The sequence below is a fragment of the Gopherus flavomarginatus genome, chromosome 7 (assembly GCF_025201925.1).
Source record: "Gopherus flavomarginatus isolate rGopFla2 chromosome 7, rGopFla2.mat.asm, whole genome shotgun sequence".
NCBI lineage: Eukaryota > Metazoa > Chordata > Testudines > Testudinidae > Gopherus > Gopherus flavomarginatus.
Window position 1 is genome coordinate 110,429,014 of NC_066623.1, and position 22,693 is coordinate 110,451,706.

General features: G+C 41.8%; 2 protein-coding genes across 2 annotated transcripts in view; one reads left to right on the forward strand and one right to left on the reverse strand.

Annotated features, from left to right (window-relative positions):
• Positions 1–18: 18 nt before the first annotated feature.
• On the reverse strand, positions 19–20,095 carry CMPK1 (cytidine/uridine monophosphate kinase 1). Its single transcript, XM_050961755.1, has 6 exons — positions 19,836–20,095; positions 8,771–8,917; positions 6,423–6,575; positions 4,220–4,296; positions 4,044–4,140; positions 19–2,365 (listed from the first exon to the last, which is right to left on the reverse strand). The coding sequence occupies exons 1-6, from the start codon at positions 20,001–20,003 to the stop codon at positions 2,324–2,326; spliced, it is 684 nt and encodes a 227-aa protein (XP_050817712.1). The 5' UTR covers positions 20,004–20,095; the 3' UTR covers positions 19–2,323.
• A 2,139-nt stretch (positions 20,096–22,234) lies between these two features.
• The window catches only part of STIL (STIL centriolar assembly protein), a 30,474-nt gene continuing 30,015 nt past the window's right edge, over positions 22,235–22,693 (forward strand). The window contains exon 1 of the mRNA XM_050961697.1: positions 22,235–22,671. The gene's annotated coding sequence lies outside the window, so the exon portion shown is untranslated. The remainder of the gene's footprint in view (positions 22,672–22,693) is intronic.

The window sequence follows — 22,693 nt, forward strand, 5'->3', positions numbered from 1 at the left end:
GGAAAAGACACATTGATATATTACTTCTATTTTTTTATTTAATTTAATTTCAATTATGTCTCATCTTGAATAAACCCAAGTGCCACATTAATGCATCTTCAAAAAACAGAAGGACAAAATTATTCAAAGGACAAAATGCACAACTTACTCCAAATTCAATATTGCCAACATTTTTAAAAAACTGTTTTAAAAACAAAAAAACTTATTCCTAAGTAACTGATACTTATTTGGCTTCAGCTCTTAAATACATAGTAAGGTATATGATGAGAGGAAACAGAGTTTCTATTCTTAGCAGAACTCTTAAAAGCCAATATTATTAAAATAACACCAAAATAAATATTTACATATTCAGAGAGATTTCTTCAATCTGCCTACAAAAGTGTTTGAGTCTTGATTTTAGCTTTTATATCAACTGTAGTTCCATTTCATCCTGTCTTAGGTCAGCACATTTAGACACGGAAAACAGAGTTCAGTAGTTTTGAAAAGATGTGGGGGGGAATTAATCAGGTGAACGCATTTAAAGGATTTTGTGAAACTCTTCCAAATTCTCAGGAACAAGGCATGGTGCACATTTTCTGTGTTACTACACTTTATACTATTTGTGCTCAATAGTCTGACTTTAAACATCCAATGTGTTGGGGGAAAAAAATCTCTTTTAGCAGTGGCTATGTTCCATTCCATATTAAAAACTCTGAACTCGCAGTCTTATAAGCCTCAGTAAACAGAGCCTCATGCAAGAGTTGGCCTGAGCAGATCCAAGTGCAGGATCAGGACCAAAGTATTTGTAATTGAAAATCAAAACTACCATTAACTCACTTGTGACTTCCCCAAGTAGGATTTAATGATGAGCTGAAGCCCAAAACTTCAAAACCATTTCCCCCTATACATCACAGCGTCTGTTAGAGTATCACATCCAATTATAGCAACAGCTGATGTAGCAAAAATAACCTTAATTGATAATGTCGGGGGGGAAAGGCTAAAATACTCATCCTCAGGTTTCTGGATGTCCTTTAATGAAAGTTTTGGGTGCGTGAGGAATGCAGAATTGGACCCATATATGGCTATGAACGTTAATGCTTGTGGAAAAAATGATATTTAGCAAAAAAAAGTCATAACTATATCAACTGTACAATATTTAAATGCATGATGGCTTGTGTCAAAGTCACTTGTTTATTCCGATTATTACTGTTGACAACTGCACTAATTCAAGATAATGCAATAAAGCATGAACTAATTTGTTTAAGGGAATGAAACTTTTTTTTAAAAAATTCAAACTGGTCAAACGAAGTGCAATAATTAAAAAAAAACTTTTTAAAACAAACCATTAAAATTATAAAATTTTAGGGAAACTACAAGTTTAACCATAAAAATCTCTTTCCCTATAAAACAAACCTTAAAGTATTCAACAGTACAATATTCAATAATACAGAAATGCCCTTTCATTTGTTACAAAAACAGAACTCTTAAAAGAATAGTTTTACTACACATCTGCTTGGAGGTTTGTCACTGTCGAAGGACTTCATTATACTTAAGAGCATAATTACCATCACAAAGTGAGTGCATAGACACTAAACTGACTCTGCAATTCTATTCTTAACCCCTTGCATATGAGGACTACACAAAGGAGGTACATTTTCTCTAAGTACTCAATAAGTTACTACATATGGTATGCACCCAGAGTCATAAGAGAGTACCACTTTACCAAAGCACTCTGTACATCTATTGCTTAACAGCTTCACACTGTATTAAATTAGACAAGAAGTTCTAAAACAAATGCACATGCTAATTTTACAGTTCTGTTTACAGAATTCAGCTGTGGGATAAAAGAACAATTTGACTGCATAAAATTTTACTTGGAAAAAGTTTCCTAAGTTTGGTCCAAAAACAGGCAGAGAGTTTTGTTTAAAAATAATAATAATAATAAAAAAAAAGATATGTAGGCCCTGCCGCTTAATATTGCTATTTACTGGACTCTTACAAACAGATTTATGGCAATAAGAAATAAGAAAGGCTGCCCATGAATGGCACAAACTAAAAGGACTGATAGTCTCTCCAGATTGATTTTGACTACTCTCTTTATTTTATAAGTAACTGAACTAAGTTAGAGAAGAATCCTGAAATGTATTGTCTACTATAGCTACAATAAATGAATCCATTCCTATTTAAAAACAATTTAATTTTCAATTAATTACTTTTCCAACTATCCATGAATACAAGAAACATTTTAAAAAAACCTTTAAAATGATTACAAAAGTGTTGAATTTAGTAGCAGCTATTAACCCAAGATTCAAGCACAATTTCAAGGGAACGTTCAAGGATGGAACTAGCCTTCTTTGTCAAAAATTTTCACAACCTTACCAAAAACCTGAAAGAGAGAAACATTTAATTAAAATTAGGGAACGTTAAATATTCAGCAATTTTAAGTTAGGCCACCCCACACAGTTATGGATGGTAAATTTTAAAATGTACAATACATAGTTGATTTTTTTAAAGATGTGCATATCAGAAAAGAGGGGAGGGAATCTGGCACCAAATCCTATTTAATCTCTCATTTCCACCTTTTTTAGGTTATCAACATTATTACATTTTTGTGTGTGTGGCAGCATGAGAGCAAACCGTCTATAGCAGAAAACTCTTCAAAAGGAATATTAAATTAAAAAAAATCTAGATAACAAACACACAATTTAAAAAAACAAAACAAAACAGGCCTCTGCCACAAGCAGATCCAGGTAGGTGAACCCTTGTGGCTTGACTACAAGTGGTCTGTATGTACTGAACTAATTGCAAGATGGAGGCCCAATTTCCCAATCTCTGATATGAGGGTAACACCAATGATTAGTAAAACCAAAACTTTTTTTTACTTATAATGTTTAGTTTTTGCATTTTACTCAGCTTCAATAATGAAAAGAGGCTAATAAATTTCATTTTTGTTTTTAGTTAGTTTCTAATTTTACTTCATTTTCATATTTCCATGTGCTGGTATAAAAACTGCAGTATTTGGATTGTACGGGTATATTTGTTTGAAACAAAACTGGCTCCCAGTTGAGGAGGAAAAAAATTCAATTTATGGAAACATTTTGTTAAAGGACTGCTCTCTCTGTATATATGTAAATAATTAGTTAATAGTCAAGGTGGCAGTAGACAGAGCTTATGAATATGAAGCACAGTTCCTGAGTTTTGTAGAAGCAGTAAAACTTCCGGTTGTGTGCACTGTAAATGTCTTCCTTCAGATGCTATTTACATCAGTTCTTAACATATTTCATTTGGTTTTAGGTTTCATAACAATAAATTTTAACAAATTCTAAATTCTGGGCCAAATTTGACTAGACAGAGTCCATTTCAATTACAGATGTACCCAAACAAACACCCAGCTTTCAATCATCCTTGAGCTTTAGGAAAGTGAATCCTGATCCACCTTTGCTCCCCAGAACTCTCTTCTGGTATGTTTACACTATATCGCTGCCCGCCAATCGATCCAGCAGCGGTCCATTTATTGCATCTAGTCTAGACGTGATAAATCAACCCCTGAGCGCTCTCTCATTGACTCCTGTACTCCACCGCTGTGAAACGGGGGAGTGGCAGCAGTCGACTCACTGCGGTACGTAATTCTAAGTACATCGACTTCATCTACGTTATTCACATAGCTGAAGTGCCTTGGCCCTGAATGCACAAAGGCTAATAGCATTGTGCTGCAATGCATTCAGCCCTGGGGTGAACAGGAAGCATATCACGACCCCAGTTGACTTACTACATGGAGCCCTCTCTAGCCTTCCTGTGAGAAGGCAGTTTTTGAGAAGCAGAAAATGGAGGTGATTAAAGGTGATCAATGGGGAGCTCTTGTAAGAACCCTACCATCAAAAAAAAAAAAAAAAAAAAAATTGTTGTATAGTATTTGACATTTCATAGACAGACCAAAAAGAGGAAGCCTATATGTAAGAAATGGAAAGAAGGGATATCACTGACTCTACATCTCAGAAGAAAGGATCCAAAAATATATACCACGTTATTGAAAGCCCCAAAATTTATTTGTCCATGAAACTTACTTCATCAACAGATTTAGAGGCATCCACTTTCCTGACTTTTCCCATTTTCTCATATTGGTCTATTATGGGCCTAGTTGACTGCAGGTATGTGTGAAGTCTATAAGACAGAAAAACCATGTATCACATCATACAAAGAAAACAAGAAACGTAAGTATGAAAAGTTTTGGGTACAGTACCTCTTTTCTAGACTCTCTCGGTTATCATCACTCCTACCACTGCTCTTTCCTCTTTCAAGGCAGCGGTCAATACATATCTGCCAACAAACACAGAATGAACTCTTAAAAGCATGTGACCATTATCTTTCTATATCTGAAGACAGACTTAATAACAAACCTTTGTCCTTTGTTTAATAGGCCTAGTTCATTAACATGCAAAACAGATTTGAGGGCAACTGAGCATGCGCACACATGGTTCAGTGCACATATTTTACAAAAGATTAGCTAGATCTAGACAGTAATATGAATTAGTTTTTGATTCACTTGCCTTTTTAATTGTGGCTTGGGAAAGGGGGTGTGTGGGAAGGTGATGGCTTACAGTTTCAAAAGCAACTCATGATTTTGGGTGCCCAATCTGAGACACTAAGATTGAATACCTAACTTTCAGAGAGCAGATGCTCAGCACTGTCTGAAAATCGGACTCTTTAAGTGTCACGTTTGGCCACTAAAAATGAATACATCAAAAAAAGTCATTAGTCTCTTTTGAAAATGCAAGCCTACAATATTTAAGTATCAGGGGGTAGCTGTGTTAATCTGTATCCACAAAAACAACAAAGTCTGGTGGCACCTTAAAGACTAACAGATTTATTTGGGCATAAGCTTTCATGGGTAAAAAACCACTTCTTCAGATGCCACTTCTGAAGAAGTGTTTTTAACCCACAAAAGCTTATGCCCAAATAAATCTGTTAGTCTTTAAGGTGCCCCAGGACCTCTTGTTATTTTTATAATATTTAAGGTACACATACTACATGTTAACTTACTAGGTCTGAATGACAAGCGTCTTAATTTTTGTTCAGTCAATATCACTGTATTTATTAAGTTATTCTGATCTGTAATATATATTGTGAATAAAGTATAATTATGGTTAATAGATACTGAATACATATAAAGTTATGGTTATTCATTTAACATTAAAATGTAATATTGATAATATATGGCAAACAATTTTTGATATATGTCAAGATGCAAGAGAGGGATCTTTTAAAACAATTTTTCATATGGAATACATCCCTGATTTAACTTAAATAAAGTAAAAGACCATTCAGTTATTATTGTAGATTACTAGAGCTAGTCAAAAAAAATTGAACAAGAACTTTTGGGGAGGGGGAAAATTTTTTTTTTTTCCAAAAATGAAAATTTTCATTCAGGTTTTATTTTTCCCCTAATTTATCTGATTGATAGACATTTCTGATGGAAAAATGTAGCCTGTTGCTTGTTCTTTAGCATGTTTTTTTCAGCTTGTCATCTTTTGAATTCCCAAGTTTGACTGATCAGTTTAACTATGGGATTTTTTTCCAAAATTGAAAATTTGCTATTTTGAAATTGAAAAAAAAAATGAAAAGTTGATTTTTAAAATTAAAAAAATAATAATAAAAAGTTCCACAGAAGGTTAATCTAACATTTTAAAACTTTCAGTTTCTGGGTAGCTCTAATGCTTACATCTCAAGGGCAATGGCATAGTATAGAGTATATCATGGCATTTGTTGTTTTAATTTTAATACATCATTGCCAGAATATCATTGTAATCTAGGTTTCAGAGTGGTAGCTGTGTTAGTCTCCTTGTTCTTTTAATTGTAATCTAGTTACTCATTTAGAAAAGTTGTTTTGATTACTCAGTGTCCTAGTAAAATTCACCAACTATGAAAAATTTTGAATCATTCTGCCAGCACCTTAGAAGTGATCAGAGGAAGATGCTGGCTAACTGATTCTGCTCTCAACTATGGCATCAGGCTATACACACTGTAGGTGGAAAGTTTTCCTAACTTCACAGGAGCATCTTGTGTATTCTTATGTGACACAATCCTTTTGATTTCAAAGGTTTCTTAAGGAAAAACGAAATTGTTCAGAATTGTTGTTCAATATAATTTCTTTATGCAACTGAACACTTGATATTCTGAAGAACACAATAACAGCAATACCTAGATCTAAAACCATTCTACAAAGGAGGTCAGATTATTAACCCCATTTTATACAAGAAGTTTTATAGCTGCCAAGTGAACTGCCAAAAATCTTCAGTAATCATAGTCCAGAACTTCCTTCTCATGTTGCTAATGCTCATACATATTGGAAAATTCAGTACCTCCAACACAGTTTTACTGTTCTCGCTGTCTGCCTCTCATCATACAACATGTGAGACAAGTACACAGCAATGATATTTCAATACCTCGTTGTCACAGTCGAAAAACAGAACAAAAGACACATCTGCCTTTCCATCCATAGTCTTATTCCAGCCTTGAAGATTGTCTTCATTTCTGGGGAATCCATCAATCAAGAATTTGTACTTTTGGACATTGGCAGCCATTGTTTGATCCATAGCCTAATAGATAGCAGAGTTCAGTTCAAGAACTTCTTACACACAAAATAATATATTTGTCTCTTAAATTTTGGTCAGATGTTGACATGATTTACAAACTTTTAACTTGATAGTTTTATTGGACCAACGTCTGTTAGTGAAAGAGACAAGCTTTGGAGCTGACACAGAACTCTTCAGGTATGGGAAAAGTGAGGTACCCAGACTTTCACAGCTGAATACAAGGTGGAATAGATTGTTTAGCATAAGGAGTTAACACACATTGTAAGAGACCATTCAAGATGAAGTGGCCAGTTAACACCTCTGCAATCATAGGACAAAAAAAAAGAGAGAAGAGCAGGAGGGCCCCAAAGATCACATGCCCCTGCCCAAATGCCAGGGAAGGGGAGAGGCCAGCAGCCAGAGAGATGAAGGGGCGGGGACAGAGCCAGAAGGGAAGAGGTGGGGCCAGAGCCTCTCCGCTTCCAGCCACACTGCATGGGACACTGCCCGGTGCAGCACAGTGGCTGCATGCTCCTAGGCAGCTGCACTCTCCCAGGCAACTGCTGCGCTGCACTGGGCAGCATCTGGGAGTGGCTCCATATGCCAGGGGGAGCTGGCGCAGCGGGAGGACAGACCTCCTCCCCCAGGTAACGTGGGATGGTGAGAGTGCGGGGGCCCCCAGGCTGGGGGCGAGGAGTCATGTGGGGAGTCACGTGCTCCCCCTTTAGCTGGTATCCCCGTGGTGTCCCTCCCACACGTCACCTGTCCGAGTGTCTTTATTAAGTCCATGATATTTAGTGTCTAGCAAAGCTATGAATTTAAGCTCCCCAGCTCATCTTTTGAAGGTGTTGTGCAGACTTCCTTTGAGGATAAGGACTGAGTGGTCAGATACGGGGTGATCACTTTGTGAAAAATGTTCGCCCATGGACGTTATGGTGATTTTCTTTTATAATTTTTCTGTCTGAGTTCATTTCAGAGCATAGCGATTGTTTTATTTCACTCAGAGAGTTGTCATTGGGGCTTTTGGTGCACTGGATGAGATACACCACGTTATGACAGGCCTGTGTAGGACCCCTGGATCTTGAAAGGTGTATTGTGGGGGGTACTAATCAACATAATTTGGTCAGTCACGTATCTACAGAATGTACTCCTCTACTGTCTTAAAGGCATCCTCATTATTTCACTGCTTCATAGTGTGATACGCCAGGGCCAGAGTGCAGCAGGATAGTGATAGATGGGAGATACATAAGCCCCAGGATGATCAGGGCCTTACCTGCGGACTGAGGAAAGGTTGCTACAGGTTAATTAGAGTACTGGAGCCAATTAACGCCCTGCCAGAGACCTAATAAAAACCCCTGCTTCAGTCAGACAGCCAAAGGTAAGGAGTGCTGAGTACTGTTATTGACCAGAGGATCAGAGTACCAGGGGAAGGGAAACCCTGCCCAAGCAGAGCAGAAGGACTCCCCCAGCACAGAGGACCAAGAGAAACCCTGCCCAAGGGGAAAGAGAGTAAGCAGCCTGCGAAGATGAAGGGGTTGGGACCCAGAGTAGGGGGCAGACCCAGGTCCCTTCGCCACTCCCCTTTTCTCCCCCACTAGGGCACTAGCAGAGCTGTCAACTCCCAAGAATGGGGGCAAGGGGTGGCACCCTGACCCATCACACCAAAGAAAAGCGCAGGACCCACCTACAATAGCCGCAGCCATTTGCCACAACAGCTTTAGCAGTAATATTATTGATATAAACTTCACGATTCATTGTTTTACAATTTCAAAGGATGTAAGAGTTTACTCTGGGCTCCAGCTTGTCAAGCAAGATCTCAGCAATCTCATACTGTGCACAAATCTGGTTGGGGAAGTTATTTTTATATTCTACAAGATGCTGAAATGTACTCTTACAAAATACAATGTGCCCTGAATGTACTTGATTTTGAGTTAGTTTTAGTTAAAAACTTCAGAGAAAACATTATAAAAATAATAAAATGTATCAAGTGCCCTCTTTGTGCTTTATGTAATGAAAGGCATTACCTCTTGCCTTCTGTAAGGACCATAACATAGCCATATGTGGTTTTAAGGAGAAGCAAGGTATACAACATGCACCCATTGCCTATCATTTTCCTCTTGCTCACTTCAAAGGGAGGGAAATGTTTTCTCAGGCTACACTCGCTACCTTGTTTGCTTGGAAAGGTGAACCATCAAGACAAGAACATTGATTTTTCTTACCCTCTTCAACAAGCTGATAGTAATCTCCACTGGTACGATTGCTCCCTCTTTAATATATTTTTCAATTAGTTCTCCATACTGAGAGCCTGGTCTTTTTCGTTCATCTCGAAGGAGATCGCCTGCAGAAAGGTGAGTGTACCCATATTTCTGAAATACATATAACAATAGTGTTAAGCAGATGAAGACTCCTCTGAGTAAGTATATATACTAAATTAACCTAGCTGTTAAAATTAATTACAATATCCTATTAATAAAAAGGCAAGCTTACAGCCAATAATAGTCAGTTTGGTAAAAAGCATTCTGTTTTCAGCCTCTTGTCATGATTTCACGGTACACGCAATACATGCAGGAAGCCTGGCAGACTGTAGGACCTTGGGTAAAAAATTTTTAAAATGCCTACATGACTTTTGAAAATGAGACATAGGCTCCTTAGGCCTGGTCAACACTAAAAACTTAGGTTGCTTCAACTACGTTGGTCAAGGGTGCGCAAAATCCACACCCCCCAAGTGGCACAGTTAAACTGACCTAAATCCCCATGTAGACAGCACTAGATTGAAGTTTCTGCTTCACAGAGAGGTGGATTATCTTTGCCAACAGGAGACCCCCTCCCGTGGGTGTAGGCAGTGTTTACACTGTGCTGCTGTAGTGTTTTAAGTGTAGACAAGCCCTTAGTCACTTAGACACCTTTGAAAATTTTACCCCTTGTAATGAATTAGATGTTTAAAGTAAACCAAAAGACTAAAAGATACATGTTGCAGTCCCACCCAAAATACATGGCTATTTAGATATTCACTGGCAATGTTAGCCAGTAGATTCAATTTTAATTTAGCAAGTGAAAAGGAGTCAAAACTGCTTTACTTGGTAAGCATAAAGGCAGGCTTGCATTTTAAAATAACTACCTACCTTTGCTGCAGATATGGGACTACTATATGTTTTGACTAGAGTTCTTTATTTAGAAAGGCAGCATGCTCCAAGCACAGTGCTGGAAGCCAGAAAGACCCGCTTTCTACTTCTGACTATGACGCCTTCTGTGGCCTTGGACAAATCACTTATACTCCACTGTAAAAGCTGTGTGAATAATGGATTTTTTGGTCTGTTGGCAATTCCGAGAAACTGCTAAAAATAGTTTTCAGAGTGGTAGCCGTGTTAGTCTGTATCATTCTTTTTTTTTGTTAAAGAACCAAACAAAATGTTTCATTTCATTTGAGCATTTTTTACATTTCTAGTTCTTTTTAAAATAAAAAGAAAGGAAATTTCAAAGTGAAAAGTTATGTCAAATAAAAAAATTGGAGGAATCCCATGGCACCTTAAAGACTACGATTTATTTGGGCATGAGCTTTCGTGAGTAAAGAACCCACTTCTTCAGATGCATGAATTGAAAATTATAAATACAAGCATAAATATACTGGCAGATAAAGAGAAGAGAGTTACCTTACAAGTGGAGAATCAGTGATAACTAGGCCAATTCAATTAGGGTGGATGTGGTCAACTCCCAATAGCTGATGAGGAGGTGTCAATACCAAGAGAGGGAAAACTGCATTTGCAGTGAGCCAGCCACTCCCAGTCCCTATTCAGGCCCAAATTGATGGTGTTAAATTTGCATATGAATTGTAGCTCTGCAGTCTCTCTCTGAAGTCTGTTTTTGAAGCTCTTTTTTGTTGAAGGATGGCTACTTTTAAATCTGTCATTGAATGTCCAGGGAGATTGAAGTGTTCTCCTACTGGCTTTTGTATGTTACCATTCCTGATGCCTGATTTGTGTCCATTTATTATTTTACGTAGAGACTCTCCGATTTGGCCAATGTACATGGCAAAGGGGCATTGCTGGCACATGATGGCATATATCCCATTAGTAGATGTGTAGGTGAACGAGCCCCTGATGGTGTGGCTGATGTGACTGGATCCCATGATGGTGTCGCTAGAGTAAATATGGAGACAGAGTAGGCAACAGGGATTGGTTCCTGGGTTAAGTGTTTCTGTGGTGTGGTGTGTAGTTGCTGATGAGTATTTGCTTCAGATTGGGGGGCTATCCGTAAGCAAGGACTGGCCTGCCTCCCAAGGCCTGAGAGAGTGAGGGATCGTTTTCCAGGATAGGTTGTAGATCGTTGATGATGTGCTGGAGAGGTTTTAGTTGGGGGCTGTACGTGATAGCCAGTGGTGTTCTGTTATTTTCCTTGTTAAGCCTGTCCTGTAGTACATGACTTTTGGGTACTCGTCTCACTCTGTTAATCTGTTTCCTCACTTCCTCAGGTGAATATTGTAGTTTTAAGAATTCTTGATAAAGATCTTGTGGGTGTTTGTCTTCGTCTGAGGGATTGGAGCAAATGCGGTTGTATCTTAGGGTCTGGCTGTAGACAACGGATTGTGTGATGTGTCCTAGATGGAAGCTAGAGGCATGTAGGTAAGAACAGCAGTCAGTAAGTTTCCAATATAGGGTGGTGTTTATGTGACCATCACTTATTTGCACTGTCATGTCCAGGAAGTGGATCTCTTGCGTGGACTGGTCCAGGCTGAGATTGATGGTGGTGTGGAAATTGTTGAAATCCAGGTGGAATTCTTCAAGGGCCTTCTTCACATAGGCTCCATATGATGAAGATGTTATCAATGTAGCGCAAGTAGAGGAGGGGCGCTACGGGATGAAAGCTGAGGAAGCGTTCTTAGTCAGTCATAAAAATGTTGGCTTCCTGTGGGGCCATACGGGTACCTATAGCAGTGCCGCTGACTTGAAGGTATACGTTGTCACCAAATCTGAAATGGTTGTGAGTGAGGACAAAGTTACAAAGCTCAGCCACCAGGTGTGCCGTGGCCTCATCAGGGATACTGTTCCTGACAGCTTGTAGTCCATCCTCATGTGGACTATTGGTGTAAAGAGCTTCTACATCCATGGTGGCCAGGATGGTGTTTTCAGGAAGATCACCAATGCATTGTAGTTTTCTCAGGCATCGGTGGTGTATGCTTGTATCTGAAATTTTCACTCCATGCATCTGAAGAAGTGTTTTTTTACCCACAAAAGCTTATGCCCAAATAAATCTGTTAGTCTTTAAGGTGCCACCGAACTCCTCGTTGTTTTTGTGGATACAGACTAAGAGGGCTACCCTCTATGATAAAAAATTGGAAATGTTTCATTTATAAAATGGCATAACAAAATGTTTTGATTTTTAGTTAGGGGTGGGTTTTTTTGTTGTTGACCAAAACAATCTGGCAAAATAGAGGTGAATTGGCAAAATGTTTTGGTGTCATCCAACTTGCATATTTGCCAAAAAATTTCACCTAGCTGTATTCCAGTTTCCCTATTTGCTACATGGGGATAACATTACTAACCAAATGCCTAACAGCATTGTGAGAATGAGTTAATGTTTGCTAATGCTTTGGGGATGTAACATTACTAAGTAGTAGGAACTATATGTATATTAGGTAGTTTTGATGAAGTTGTCCTGGTTTCTTTATTCTTACTTTTTTTAAAAATCCCTGTTTTGTATGCATTTCAGTTATATGCTTACATTGAAACCAGGAAACTCAGCATATATATTGAGCCAGGTGGCAGTCTCCAGGGAGAGGGAGAGTGTCAGGATGCGACACGGAGTAATCCACAAGAGAAGCTAGTGTCTTCCCCTAGTGCTGATGTGGCAGTCCAGGCTAAGCAGCTAGACTGATGCTACTAGAAATCTCTCAATATACTGTATAGAAAGAAATACAGAAGGGAGTCCATACGCAAACATATCATACAGATAGATGTTTAGACTAAATACTGCTATCACCCTTGCATTTTGTGGTCAATTAAGGCATTTAAAAAACATTAAAATGCTCTAACATAAAACCTCACCAAAAAGCATGTGCTAGACCTATGCTTTTCTAAGGCACCCATCACCACAGAATCTAGACACTAGAAGTAAAATACATGTGTGATCATACTGTACAGAGAACAGATTTCAGAGTTCAGAATGATAAATCCCAGCAGAAAAAAGTTAAAAAAGGAGAGTTTTGATAGCTGTACTAGTATCAGTTAACTACAGAAATGTCAAGTACATAAGGTCTTTTTTAAAAGTAAGTTTTTAATATTACATGAAACTTTAACAAGATTACACATAGTTAGGTCTATAAAACAGGTATTAGAGACATAACCTAGGAACATACCAAAGTAAATTACGATTCTAAGAATACAAAATAGAGTACGAATGTATATCTTTACTCTAAGTTTTAGTACAGAACAAGAAAAACAAACAGATTTTAAAGTTATCCGCTTGGCTGCAGTGATAGTCACAGCAGATTTCAAAAAAGGAGCCTGGGCAGAATAATAATGAGCATACTTCCCTTTTATGGCTGTGATCTTGGGATTTAAAAACTTGGCTACTAAATAAATACAGTAGACACATTACACAACTCACCAAGCAAGCTTAAAAACATTTAGTTGCTTTCCAACTCTACCCACAGAAGCCTGGAAAGGCAGTTTTGCTATAATCACAATTTAAGAAACTATATAATTACTTAAATCCCCCCCAAAACTGCAGACAGCTGGAGAAAAAAATAAAGCATGCAAGATTTTGCCCTAAATGACCATGAAGAGAAACTCTAGCTATGTTCTCTATTACTTTACTGTATTTTTATTCAAACGGGCATTGCATTTAGATATGCTTATTCACATATTAACTATGAACTGCAGAAGCCATAAACCAGAGTAAAGCTTTATATAAACAAGAAGTTTTACTGTCCAGAACCAAAATTAACATGTAGCTCTTCTTGCTACAATTAAAGAATTATGATATTTTTAACATTAAGTTAAACATTAAGGAGAAAAGAGGAAGAAAAAAATAATCCCCTTGGTTTCATGGGATTACAGCACCATTTAATTTTCCTCAGCACTTTTTCTTTTCATGCAAGAAGAAATATTGACTCAATCTTTGGAATTCTCTTTACAACAGCAAACTAAAATAGTTTTAAATAGTTGAACAGGAAAGAGCAAGACAGGTATTTTAAAGTGAGCTTGTTAAACAGGGATGTTTCTAATTACATTAAATTCTAAACTGGAATGCTTTTCAGAATGGATTAGTTGGGCTACATAACAGACAGCCTGCTCCTCCAGAACTTGTTAAATTTTCAAACACCTTCCAGCCTTCTCCCATGCTGCCTCTCATGCTTGGGAGGAGCTCCCTGTAAATATCCATAAAGCTACCTCATTATCTTTCTTTTAACTCTCCTTCACTGAGATATCTATGAAAAACTTATGTCTGCTGACACCACTGTCTATGAGGCTGACCAGTACTGTCCCATTGTATCTCCCTGCTTCACTGTTTCCATCTGTTGACTATTGTCTTATACTTAGACTGTAATCTATTTGGAGCAGGGACCATCTTGTTGTTCTATTTGTACAGCACCTAGCACATCCATGGGGTCTTGATCCATGATGTAGGTGCTATGGTAATACAAATAATAAATCATAGTAACTCAATGGCAAAACATCCATTTGTTGACTTTGATGAGAACAAAATCCAAAGGAAACAGTTTTAAATCTTGTAAATAAATGTGGCAGAGTCTTGATTTCCAATCTTTAAATGGAAGACTGCTGAGAAGTGATATTCAACAGGTTGCTGCCTGTCTTCATGAAGCTCTCTCTTATGACTGTCAGAGGAGTGCTCCCTATTGTGTCATGCAAGGCAAGTATTTAGAAAATGAACTGGAGCTAAAGAGGTGTATTTTCTTTCCCAGAAGCCAAGAAAGGAGATGTCTCTGGCAAAACTTTTGTCTCTCAGGGTTGTGGGTGTGTTTTTTAACACCTCTGAAAAACAAAAGTTAGGCTCTCCTGCCAATAAAGCTAACACTGCTCGTTGGGGATAGAAGTTTTTTGTCATTCATTTGCCAGTGCAGACATAGCCTTAGCTCTACTTTTTATGTCTCTTATTCCCAGGGGTAAAAGGACTTACCGGTACGCAGGGCGGCCGGGCTCCTGGGCAAGGTGTTGGGTGTGTAAGAGAGAGAGCACTCTGGGCCCCTGGAAGAGGCGGGGCCTCAGGAGAAAAGGGCAGGGCTGGGGCCAGACTCCCCTAGCCAGCCCTTCAGCACTGCCTGGCCCGTGCCACCCAGGGCTCCGGCTGCGATTTAAAAGGCCACGGAGCAGCTACCCCTTTTGCCCCTCACCCCCGTCAGCAGCCCCGCCGGTATGGTCCTTAAAGCGCTGCCACAGCAACGCTTTATCATCGGCTGTGTACCAGCCCATACCGATGACCACTTTCTTACCGGTACGCCGTACAGCCCCGGACTGGTTTACTTTCATCTCTGCTTACTCCTAAGGATTTCCCCTTCCTAGGTTTAATACTAGCAAAGTTAACATGTAATACTTTTCTAGTAGTGTATACAATTCAAGCAGCAGTGACTCATTTGACTCTCTCCTCCTCAAGTGGTCTTTATCCAATTACTTTAGGATACCAACCCAAAATGATTTACATTTCTAAGTATAGGACAGCAGCCACATAAGCTACTTCGTCCCTGAGGCTGCATTAATGGCTTGTAATTATATTCCCTCCAGCTCTACAAAACTTCCCTATGGTTGACGCTTATTTGTTTGTTGTGTACCACGGACAGGATTTGACCCAAAGTAACAAAAAGGCTTTTTGAAAGTTACAAGCCTTACATCCCACACCTTAATTTTTTAAAAAAAAAAACCTGTTTGAGTTAAGAGTTCATAACTTATGGTGAAAACCCTTTTGTGGCTAAAATCTTAAATTAGAGAGACAGTATCCTTTTCTCTCTCGGTCTCTAATATCCCGAGACCAACACAGCTACAACACCACTTTATAAAATCTTAAATGTCAGTTTTCAGTCTGGACCAAATTTTTATAACCAAGTTATACAGTAAGGAGAACTAGGGTATAATGGCACAGTGGAGAAACTATAACAGTACTCTACCACGCATCACTAGAAAACAAACAAATGCTAGTGCCAGGACTTGTGGTTTCTCCTTCTGTAGTTTAAGTAATATGGGTGTTTTTATGGTTCTTAGTCATTGCTTTCATGTGGGTGTGGACAAACCTCCATCATTTATGGCACTCATCATGCATAAAATATCCACGTCTACTCCATTTTAAAAGGCTCTATTTGGAGGCATTTAGCCTTAAATACACCATAACTATCCAACAGAACAGAATTTCATCATCCTGATTTTTAAAGAGGTCTGCTTCCGTATGTAAATAATTGTCAGGTGTTAATCATCAGCTATTCCCCTCACTCTTCTAAACATCTTTTCCACCTTAAAGTACTGTTCAACTAAAACAAATTCTAAATATTTAGAAAATGTGTGTGAAATTCTATAATTAAATCATGTAATTGCTTAATGCTAGTTTGAAAATCTTTGATGGCAGAAAAGACAAGGATTAACTTAACACAGGACACACATAAAGAGTCACTCTGCATAACTTGTGACCTCCATCACATTCAGCTGCGGAGCAAAATTTCACTTCTATTTTTGCTTATAATATAATTTGACTTTCACAATTTACAGTGGCACAGAGAAAATTATCTGCCCTCAGAATTATCAACTCCCTGGTTGTACTGTTTGTATGTTTACATCATAAACTCTTTGGAACATGGGCTTGGATCTTTGGCTGACAATTTGTGTATTTAAACTACTGTAAAGCACCAGATTTGGTTTAAGATTGTTCTGGGTCAAAAGATACAGAGGATTTTTCTCAGGTTGTATGGAATGAAGACAGTTTAGACATATCAACTTTCTCATTCCCCAGTACTCTGCACTATAAAGTAGTGTTGAAAGTACACAACTCTGATAACAATCTCAAACCAAGATCTATTGACACAGTACAGCCAAGAGGATCTGAGCACCGTCATTGCTAGGAGGCGTTGAGATGGATCGGTCATGTGCTTCGGATGGAAACTGATTCCACCACCAGAGTAGCAATAAGATGGACACCTAAAGGCAAGCAAAAATGAGGCTGCCCAAAAACAACATGGCGAAGAACTGCGGAAGCCGAGCCGAAAAACCTGGGGCACAGGTGGGGAACCATTGAAAGACTTGCTAGAAACAGACAGGAGTGGAGGAGCTTCATCACTGCCCTAAACACCAGAGGTATAAAAGGAGTATGATGATGATGATGAAAGCATCATATACCTCTGAAATAATAAACCAATTGTACCTTCTATTGCAATCACCCCACAGTATCTTTGCAGGACATTCTCTTACATTTATGAATGGTTTATGTATGATTGTGTTCCACACCACAATGGGGGGGTTACCAACACCTTTTCCAGGAAATACAAACAGTAGGGGGTAATTAAGGCAAGTCATTGAGGGGACCATAGTTGTGTTAGGTTCTGTACAAAATATACAAAAGATACCTTGAGCAAAGGGGTAAGAAACAGGGGACACAGAAGGTATACCTACCCTGCAATAAAAGACCTGCAGCATGGCCACAGCTGGCCTGGGTTAGCTGACTCAGGCTCATGGGACTAAAAGTTGCAATATAGATGCTTGGGCTAGGGCTAAAGCCTGGGCTCTGAAACCCTGCAAGGTGGATGGGTCTCACAGCCTGGGCCCAAATGTCTACACACTGCAATTTTAACCCTGAAATTCAAGTCAGGTCTTGTCTACACTGAAAAAATTGCAGCAGTGCAGCTACACCACTGTAGTGCTTCAGTGAAGACACCTACTCCAGTGAGAGGGGTTCTCCCATTGAAGCAGGGACTCCACCTCCCTGAAAGGCAGTAGCTAGAGTGACAGGAGAATTCTCCCACTGAGGGTTTGGCTACACTTGCAGCAGTACAGCACTGGGAGTTAAAGCTGACTTCGTACAGCTGTGTAGGGAAAGCACTGCAGTGTGGCCACACTGACCGCTACCAGCGCTGCAGTGTGGCCACATCTGCAGCGGTGTTGGGAGTGGTGCATTATGGGCAGCTATCCCAGCATTCAAGTGGCTGCAACATGCTTTTCAAAAGAGGGGGGTGGGGTGGAGTGTGACAGGGAACCTGGGGGAGACAGAGAGAGCTGATTTTTGTCAGCTCCCTGCCTTGCAAGTTCTAAGGACCTGAAGATACATAGCACCAACCTTCAATCATTTGAAAAGTTTTGACCCCTTCCCACACCCCTCTCTCATTCACTAAATGCAAATAGCCTTCAGACCAGATAAGCAGCTGCTCCAAAACGGACCCCTCCACTCCCCTTCGGGGCTGCTTCTCTCCTCAAGCAAACACTAGCTGTGGACATTGATCCTCCTGTCTGCCTCTGCTCGAGCAAACAGTAGCTGGGTTTGGTTTTTAGATAAGCAGCTCCGGGAGCCCCGAGTTCACAACAAAACAAAGAGAGGCATCACAATAAAACAAAGAGTGTTATCTTTACTTAAAAGCATTATGGGAACATTCCGGAGGTCAGTTACAGCGCCACAAGAGCAACATGCTATAGTTGTTATTCCGCAGGCCGAGGTGGAGTACAGCCAGCACTGTAGCCAGGGAGATACAGCGCTGTATGTACCTTGCCAGTGTGGACGGGGAGTAAGTTACAGCGCTGTAAAGCCACCACCAGCGCTGTAACTCTCAAGTGTAGCCAAGCCCTGATTTAGCAGTGTCTATGCCTGGGGGATGAGGGATTAGTTTAATTGCATCACTCGGGTGTAGATTTTTCACACCCTTGAGCCATGTAGTTATATTGACCTAATTTCCTAGTGTAGGCCAGGCCTCAACCGACCCAGGCTCTGAGAGTCGATGCTGTGGATTTTGCAGTGTAAATGTATCCAAAGAGGCCCTGGCAGAAAGGTAAGGGGAAATGGGACACGGACTCTGGCAAGCACACCCATCAGCTCTAACTAGGGCTGTGATTAATATTCATAGACTCATAGACTCTAGGACTGGAAGGGACCTCGAGAGGTCATCGAGTCCAGTCCCCTGCCCTCATGGCAGGACCAAATACTGTCTAGACCATCCCTAATAGACATTTATCTAACCTACTCTTAAATATCTCCAGAGATGGAGATTCCACAACTTCCCTAGGCAATCTATTCCAGTGTTAAACTACTCTGACAGTTAGTAACTTTTTCCTAATGTCCAACCTAAATCTCCCTTCCTGCAGTTTAAGCCCATTGCTTCTTGTTCTATCACTGGAGGCTAAGGTGAACAAGTTTTCTCCCTCCTCCTGATGACACCCTTTTAGATACCTGAAAACTGCTATCACGTCCCCTCTCAGTCTTCTCTTTTCCAAACTAAACAAACCCAATTCCTTCAGCCTTCCTTCATAGGTCATGTTCTCAAGACCTTTAATCATTCTTGTTGCTCTTCTCTGGACCCTCTCCAATTTCTCCACATCTTTCTTGAAATGCGGTGCCCAGAACTGGACACAATACTCCAGTTGAGGCCTAACCAGCGCAGAGTAAAGTGGAAGAATGACTTCTCGTGTCTTGTTTACAACACACCTGTTAATGCATCCCATGAACATCTTCCCGCACCCCCAATCTTACCTCTGCCCAGGGTACTGTGAATAACATGCAGTCAGAACGTGGCCTACATACATAACAAGAGTGCATGACGTGTCTAGTTTGTACTGCTGTGCCTCTACCACACACACCCCTTGCAGAGATAGCCCATTTCCCCAGCTTTGCACTGAAGGAGCAAGGGCCCTAGAGGCTGGGAGTTCGGTCTGGGTGCACAGAAGGGAAATGTGGGGGCTCCAACGTGCACTTGGAGAAACAAATGAGTTTCTTTTAAAATACACCAAAAACAGCCTCTTGCACCTTCAACTAAGATTGAGAGCTAGAACTTCCCTAACCGCCTAGAAACAGAAACCGAACCCCAGGGAGACAATTATAACGGGCCGCCTTCCACCCCCATCGCTGGGGTCCCCATCTTCAAGCCCCCACTCAGCCCCGCAACGCCATGAAAGCGAGACCCCGCACAGACTGAGCCACAAGACTACTCGTCCCGTCATGCTCCGCGCCGCCTCGCAGGGAAGATACCAAGAGCCCCTCGCCGCGTTGCATGCTGGGAGGTGTAGTCCGCTCGCGCTCTGAGGCGGCGGCACTGGGGAGGGGTGTGTTCCCTGGGGTCACTGAGACCCTCCCCGCTGCGCTTCTCACCTCCACGATGCGGGCGCACTGGGTCCCCTTGCCAGCTCCGGGCCCGCCCAGGACGAACACAACCAGCGGCTTCATGAGGAGGAGGCTGCGGCGAGGAGCGGCAGGAGGCAGGCAGCGAGCGCGAGGGCTGAGGCGAGCCGCTACCACCAGCAGGCAGCGATAGAACATGCACGGCACGGCACGGCACGGGGTGAGGGGGGAAAGGGGAGCGGGGCCGGGAGAGAGGCCCAGGCCGCCAAACCGCCCCCTGCTGTCACACGCCGGCTGCTGACGTGTGAGGGAAAGTGCTTCCGGGTGCGGAGGCGCGCGGGCCGGTGTCTGCTGCTGGGGTGGGGTGGGGAGGTGATGACGTGACACCTGGCTGGCGGCCGGCGCAGGGGCTCTGCCAGGTGCAGCAGGACCCTGCTGAGAGCGCGGCCGGTTCAGAGGCGGGGGAGCACAAGGCCAATCTTGGCAGGAGTTCAGACAAGATTGGGGGGGAGCAGTGACACAGCCCGCTGCTGAACGGGGGGGGGGGGATTGCTCCTTTCCCTGCTCTCGGACCGCTGCGCGCTGAACCCCTGTGAGAGTCCAAGCTGGCTGCTGATCTACCCATTTCCCCAGCTTTGCACTGTAGGAGCGCGGCCCTAGAGGCTTGGAGTGCAGTCTGGGTGCACAGAAGGGAAATGTAGGGTTCCCCCACGTCTCCCAGGTGTTCCCAGCCAGCATTGTCCCTTTTTAGAGGTAGAGTGACCAGACAGTGTGAGAAAGTGGGGGGCAGGGGTGTGGTAAATAGGAACCTATATAAGTAAAAGACCCAAAAACCGGGACATCTGGTCTCCCTATTTTGAGGTAGCTACTATAGTTGCCTTGGGAAATCAGTAAGGATGCCCAATAGGCACTGCCATGCCAGCTGTTCAGTATTCCGGGCTCACAACACTAGGACATCCGGGAGGACCCTGAGGCTCAGGCTCCTCCTGGATCCTGATTTTGGCACCTCAGTGGTGGCACTCCTTATCAGTAAGCACCTGTTCGGGCTCACCCAACTAACAGGAATTTAAAGTCTAGTGGTGTTGCATAAAAGCAGTACACTACAAGTTCTGTATAAGTGCCAAGGAATCTTCAGGAAGAATGATACAATGGCAGATTTAGTGCTTGACCTTGCAGTAGGAGGCTTCTGGGTACACGTCTGGCTCTGTTGATCTGTTTCTTTATTTCCTTGTGTGGCTATCGTAGTTTTGAGAATGCTTGGCGAAGATTTTGTAGGTATTGGTCTCTGTCTGAGGGGTTGGAGCAGATGCGGAGGTACCTCCTACTGCAAGACAAGCCCAAGAAAGAAACCAACAGAACTCCACTGGCCATCACATACAGTCCCCAGCTAAAACCTCTCCAACGCATCATCAGTGATCTACAACCCATCCTGGACAATGAGCCCACACTTTCACAGGCCTTTGAGGGTAGGCCAGGCCTCTCCCACAGACAACCTGCCAACCTAAAGCATATTCTCACCGCACCATGGCAACTCTAACTCAGGAACCAATCCATGCAACAAACCTCAATGCCAGCTCTGCCCACATAGCTACACCAGCAACACCATCACAGGACCTACCCAGCTCAGGTACACCATCACCGGTTCATTCACCTTCATGTCCACCAATGTAATATATGCCATCATGTGCCAGCAGTGCCCCTCTGCTATGTACCTCGGCCAAACTGGACAGTCCCTATGTAAAAGGAAACATACACAAATCAGATATTAGGAATGGCAATATACAAAAACCTGTAGGAGAACACTTCGATCTCCCTGGACACACAATAGCAGATTTAAAGGTAGCCATCCTGCAGCAAAAAAACTTCAGGACCAGACTTCAAAGAGAAACTGCTGAGCTTCAGTTCATCTGCAAATTTGGCACCATCCGCTCAGGATTAAACAAAGACTGTGAATGGCTAGCCAACTACAAAAGCCATTTCTCCTCCCTTGGTGTTCACACCTCAACTGCTAGAAGAGGGCCTCATCCTCCCTGATTGAACTAACCTCGTTATCTCTAGCCTGACTCGTGCTTGCGTTTTTATACCTACCTCTGTAAATTTCCACTACATGCATCCGACAAAGTAGGTATTCACCCACGAAAGCTCATGCTTCAATACGTTTGTTAGTCTATAAGGTGCCACAGAACTCTTTGCCGCTTTTACAGATCCAGACTAAGTTAGCCCAGAGTTAGCCTATTTGTTTGTTGCAGTTGAGAAATTATATTTCCAGTTACTAGAAGGCTGAAAATATCCACCCAGGCTAGAATATGGGTTTAACAAAACCCCAGACAAAAAACGTGCTGGGGACAATTGTGCACATGAAATTCCAGTCTCCAGTGTGCCTTTCCCTCTTAGCCAGCAAACCAACCTCTTTATCCAGTGTGGGCTCCAGAGTGGTATCTTCCCCCCAAATCCATTCTGCCCCCAATCCTGCCCTGCACACTTACTCAATAGCCTCACATTCTAGACTTCTGATGATGAGAGGGGTCCCATGTAAACGCTATGAGAGCGTTTGGATTTCTTGTAAAATAATTAGGGGTGTGTCTCTTTAAAACGCTAACCTCAGACAACTCGCCTGTTGCTGTGGCATCCAAACCACGCCTCCCTCCCCCTCCCTCCCGAACGTGTGCGCCTGCGCAGTAGCGCTTGCTCGCTGGGTGACCGTTTAAAGCAGTAGTGTTTTTTAAATCCCACTTCGCTTGCGCGCGCAGGGCGGTTGGTTGCCCGGGGTGTCACCTGATTGGTTGAGCGGGCGAGTCGAAACTGGGTGCTGATTGAGCGACCGCAAAAAGAAGTGAGCGGAATTCAGGCTGCGCCTCCTGATTGGGTAAGAGGGGTGGGCGGGGCGG